The 6,000-nt window shown below is 40.1% G+C and overlaps 1 protein-coding gene across 4 annotated transcripts in view; it reads right to left on the bottom strand.

The window, feature by feature from the left end:
• Positions 1–1,383: 1,383 nt before the first annotated feature.
• The window catches only part of TAX1BP1 (Tax1 binding protein 1), a 102,900-nt gene continuing 98,283 nt past the window's right edge, over positions 1,384–6,000 (bottom strand). For all 4 annotated transcript variants that reach the window (XM_056519858.1, XM_056519859.1, XM_056519857.1 and 1 more), the window contains exon 18: positions 1,384–4,459. In XM_056519858.1, coding sequence (XP_056375833.1) covers positions 4,255–4,459 — 205 coding nt within the window. In that variant the 3' untranslated portion in view covers positions 1,384–4,254. The remainder of the gene's footprint in view (positions 4,460–6,000) is intronic.

Here is a 6,000-nt window from a genome sequence, read left to right as displayed (position 1 = left end):
TCTATTTATAAAATGTAATTGGGTCACCCTAAATTTGATAACATTTCTGGGTACTGTAGTCCACCCATTACTCTGGTTGCCCGTCTTTGAACCCTCTCCAGCTCCACTATATATTTCTTGTACACTGGTGCCCAGTACTGTACACAGTATTCTATGTGTGGTCTGACTAGTGATTTGTACAGCGGCAGAATTATGTGAAGGGCATCTATATCACTTACGATGCAGCCCATAATTCTGACTTGCCTTGGTAGCCATTGCCCGCTTAGTCAAGGGGTACAGTGGTGACTCCCCTCATCTACTAATTAGTTATGTGGCTTAATTGCTTTCTTTTTTTTAATTTATTGCCCCATTCCATTTTTATTATCAACATTGGTTTCCTATTGTTTTTTATTCCCACAGAAAATGTACATTTTGCTGTATAAACTTAGTCACTGTTGGCAAAAAAATATATATATTATAATATATATATATATATATATATATATATATATATATATATATGTACATAATAAAGGTGATTTAATATCTCATGTCAGCATCACAACGTTTCAACTCCTCCTGGAGCCATTTTCAAGCTTGCTTGAAAATGGCTCCAGGAGGAGTTGAAACGTTGTAATGCTGACATGAGATATTAAATCACCTTTTTTGTTGGAGTGCTGCGCCTGTTTCTGGTTCTTATCTATGGATGGACTCTGATGAAGTCCTGTGGGACACTGGCACCTTTTTTGCATATTGGACTGAATAAGTAGTGCTGCTTTTTTCTGGAAAAAAAAATATAAAAAAAATATATATATATGTATAGATCAAAAACGATTTTTGCAACACTACTTGCCAATCCAATGTGTTGGGTGCCAAGCGCCCATGACCTGATTAATAGATATCCACAAAATCAATGGCAAAGCACTCCAAATATCAGAACAAACATGCAAAATGTATGGTGTCATGTTCTCAAGGCAGCAACGTTTCAGCCTCTCCATGAAGCCTTTATCAAGCATGCTCGATAAAGCTTCATGGAGAAGCTGAAACGTTGCTGCCTTGAGAAATGACAATAAATTTAGCATGTTTGATCTGGAATTTGGAGTGCGTTGCCATAGATTTTTGTGGATATATATAATAATTTTTATAATATATACATACTTCTACACAAATGCACCCTCCAAAGCTGTATTCACATCCCCCCCCCCCCCATAAACACAAGTGTCAGGTCTCATACACAAGTCACTTGCATGGACCCTGTATCACAGGATATTGATAGACAACATTCGGACCATCCTGTCATGTTTTTTTGAGGCTCTCCTAACGGAAACATTGCTATCTGTATAGTATGGTGTGAGGTGGGCCTTTTAGCTATGGAGAAGCACAACAAATGACATTATAACCAGACTCATTGAAGGATTTAACTTTATTTAAAATAAGATTAAAGAAAGGTTAAAAACAAGTTACAACTTTGATAACTTATTCATGTTAAATGAAAAACAAATGAAAGGTAGAATTCTGAGAAAGATTTAGTATCCGTAGATGCATTTTAATGAGAAGCTGCATGGGACTATAAGCCATCCAGATTACAGACACTTCCTACGACTGATCATTTATTATAATTAGTTTACTGGGTGCAACCAATGCATTCTGCCTAGTACTTAGGATACATTCACACATACTGTATATGCTGCAGATCTGACGCTGTCTTCAACTATCTATTCGTATTGACTTAACAGCATGAAATGTGCAGCAGATCTGGTACGTCTACATAGGTGTACATCTGGCCACGGTTTTGTGTTCCTGGAACGGCTGAATGTCCCAGCTGGACCGCGGGTCTAATGACCGACAGCTCCAGAATGGTCTGTGAGGCTATGTTCACATGGCAGAAATTCCATTCAGCAAAACTTGCCGAACAGAACTGCAAGATTCTAAACACAGAATTCTTCCGAAATTCAAGCTCCATTGAGTTCAATGGGATTCCACCCGCAAATTCAGCAAAAAGTTAAGACAGCTCTTTTTGCAGTATGCTGAATTTCCACTGTGCAAATGGGACAGCTGAATCCCATTAAAGGGGTACTCCGCTGGAAAACATTTTTTTTTTTTTTTTTTTTATGAACTGGCACCAGAAAGTTCAAACAGATTTATAAATTACTTCCAGTACTTATCAGCTGCTGTGTGCTCCACAGAAAGTAATTTTCTTTTTGCATTTCCTTACTGTCTGACCACAATGCTCTCTGCTGACACCTCTGTCCACTTTAGGAACTGTCCAGAGTAGGAGCAAATCCCCATAGCAAACCTATCCTGATCTGAACAGTTCCTGACATAGTCTGACCACAGTGCTCTTTGCTGACACCTCTGTCTAAGTAAATTCAAAAAGAAAAGAACTTCCTGTGGAGCATATAGCAGCTCATAAGTACTGGAAGAATTAAGATTTTTTTAATATAAGTAATTTACAAATTTGTTTAACTTTCTGGCAACAAATATATATATATATATATATATATATATATATATATATATATATATTTTTTTTTTATTATTATTATTTATTTATTTCAGTGGAGTACCCTTTAAACATAATGGGCTTTACATTTTGGCAGAATTCCGGGCTGAACATGGCCTGAAACTGATATTTTAGGTCTCTACTCACCAGAGCCCGGGACTTGCGGGCGTAATATGGACGCAAAGATGCGGCTATATTGAGAGTGTGTGAAACTGGCCATAATGGGAATCCACACGGTGACTGAAATGCTGCAGGTTTTACCGCTGGATTTGTTTGGGTAAAATTCACTGATCATAGAAAAAAATCACATTCACATGCGGTGGAATGCAGCGTGTGGACTTGACCCTATAGTACCATGGTCTCCAAACTGTGGACCTTCCCCTCTTGCAAAACTACAACTCCCAGCATGCCCGGACAGCCGTTGGCTGTCCGGGCATGCAAGGAGTTGTAGTTTTGCAACAACTGGAGGGCCACACTTTGGAGACACCTGCTATAGACTTATTCAAAGATATTCATAACAAACTGTGCAAAGTTAAACATTCCTATATACATTGCAACCAATCATATGCCTGCTTTAACTACGGTACTACAAACCTGAAGCTGCAATCTAATTGGTTATTATGAATATTTATACAATAATTTTTTTTTGTCCCTCAAAATGTGCATGTAGTGTACAGAAAGGTGACTTTGTCCTTCAGGAGTCACAGCTTAAAGTTTCACTTGCTGTTAAAGTGAACCAGTCACATATAAACTACACACTAAGATGCAGCTATTGCGTAAATCCAAAGGTATTCTTATGGAAACTAAGTCATCAGGGTGAAGCCTTCCAGGGAGTCTACAATATGGCTGCGTACGCGTTGGAGTCTTGCATGCTGTTATCAGGAAGCTGCTCATATTTTTTTTCGCAATCTTTTCAAACAACTGGTTGCCTGTGTGCAAGGGAAAGAGCGCCAATGTGACAACTGTAGGAGTTCAAGGGCGAACTGAAGTATCACAGCCTGAGCCAAACCGGAAAATGTGGGGCTACAAAAAGAGCATTAGACAGAGGAGGGGGTGGGGATATAATGCTTTACACCAAAAAACTGGCTTAAATATTTTTATGCAAATGTAAAAAAATAAAAAAAAGTAACTTTTGTGTCGGTTTTCCAGTTAGCATTGATAAATTAACCCCCCCCCCCCCAATGTGTATGCAGCCAGTGCAGTGGAGTAAGGGGTTGTCTGCTCTATTCTAATATCTGCGTGATGTTGCCGTCACATCGTGCAGCTATTTGTCTTCTCCTCCAAGTGTGGTTACGCCAGCATGCAAGAAAGCAACTGGCACCAACTATAGACTCAGAAGGTATACTTCCCAGACGTGCATGGGGTGGAAGTGAGCGCCGGGGAGCAGAACAGGTAAGACGTTTTCTTCTTCCTGGATATATCCTTTAAAAGGTATCTTGGATAAGGTTACGTGGACCATGTGTATTGCCAAGAAAACTCAATCACAACAAAAAAAATACTTAACACAAAATCAAATAATACAAGACATGCAGTGTTCTACCACCAGGAATCTTCGCCAGACCATGGAAAGAAAAGTGCAGGACGTGACTTTGCTTTGTGCATTGAACAGCTAAAACAGAATGCGATCTCTCAATAGAGGTCTGATACATACAGGAGAAACCCCTCTACCAGAATAAACATCACAGGGAGTTAACAGTTTATTTCAGCTCTTTCTAGTTTTTAAAGTGAACTTCTCACCGCTACAATTCAAAACACCGCAAAGCTAAAGAGACTTAGTTTTCAAAATTCAGGACATTGCCATCAAAATGGGTCTGCACATGCTGCTCGAACGCCTTCTGGTCATACTCCAGGGGGAACTGCTCATTGCACATTGGGCACACCTTCCAGTGACTCTCCACATGCTCTTCAAACTGACTCTGATTGTAGTTGGGAGGAAATACCATGGTGCATAGAGGGCATTTCTTATGTATTGTGTATCTGAAAAGAAGTCATACAACATCATAAGAATAGAAACCATTTAACAATGCAAATAACTATACAGCATTGCAGTTGTTTGCCAGAGGCATTGTTAAAAACTTTTCATATATTGCAGGACTCCTTATAATATGACATTTCACAATATACACCGGTTCAAAAAAATTTTAATTTTCACCTGAAATTCAAGCTCAAAATAGCCACCACTAGGGGTCGCCTGTCTTTTAGCCAGACAGACTAGTCTAGATTTTACAGCATGCTGGATACCGGCCGTAAAGCATACCGGTATCCAGTATAGGAGATTTCTATTGTGTATGCAAAACTACAGATAAAGGATGTGTGGACATGCTGGGAGCTGTAGTTTTAAAACAGCTGGAGGCAACACTGCTCTAACACAGTTATTTACAAACATTGCAGCTTCAGTTGTTACTAAACTACAACTCCCAGCATGCTGAAATAGTCAAAGCTTTCTCAGACTCCTGAATGACAAAGAAATTGATCAGACATTCAGGAGTCTGTGAAAGATGAATGACACACATAGTGACCGCTATGCTGATTAGCATCCAGCTTTACTAGAAGATAAAACAGATAAAAGTACAGCATATTCATGAATACATGTTCTATCTAAAAAATCCTTGCACTAATTTTATAAAGATCTATTCTTATATTTATACATTTTATCCTGTTATGAATTCACCATAATGTCTTCTGATTACTGCAGGCAAGCTCCAAGTATCTTCCTCTGACACATGACACCGCATAAAACCAGAGAGGAAAGGGTTACAGAGTAGAGAGTACTGATTGGCTGACTGCCCAGGCTTGCTCCTGTGAGGGAGACAGACTGACACGCCCCCTCCAGCCTGCACAATGAAAAAGTAACTCACCAGCAGATAAATGCTTATATCTCTGGATATATAGGACCGAGACACATAAAAAGTATATGCACATGATCAGGATTGGGTCCTGAGTAACATATCACTTGTTTTCTTTTTTTTGCACTATGACAGGCACGCTTTAAATGAGCTATGTGGTGCAAAAAAGCTTATCCCCTATACAAAGGATAGGGGACAAGTGTCTGATCCCGAGGGGTCCTACCACTTGGATCCCCCACGATCTAATGCATGGCACCCTGGCTCTCCTCCCCAGGAACAGAGCTTGTCGACCACCGCACAAAACAGAGGTCAACAGGTCCCCTCCATGTATCTCTATGGGAGAGCCTGAGATACCCAAACGCTGTAGCTCCGGCTCTCCTATAGAGATGCATGAAGCGTGCATGTCATCCACGTGATTCATGTGCTTCACGTGAGGGTCAACACACACACTCCTTTCCTGGGGAGAGCCAGGGTGCCGTGCAGAAGATCGCGGGGGGTCCTATCAGACACTCATCCCCTTTACTTTAGATCAGGGATAAGTTGTCCTGCACCACAGTACCCCTTTAAACATAGGAAACTTTTAAGGTACGTTCCATGTTGCGAGTGCAGCATGCAGAGGACCATGTGCTGCACAATTTTGTCTGTAATCTGCAACTTAACAAAAAAAAAAAA

The sequence above is a fragment of the Hyla sarda genome, chromosome 5 (genome assembly GCF_029499605.1).
Source record: "Hyla sarda isolate aHylSar1 chromosome 5, aHylSar1.hap1, whole genome shotgun sequence".
Classification (NCBI taxonomy): domain Eukaryota; kingdom Metazoa; phylum Chordata; class Amphibia; order Anura; family Hylidae; genus Hyla; species Hyla sarda.
Note: the sequence above shows the minus strand (reverse complement) of the source record. Positions and strands in the feature narration are given on the sequence as shown.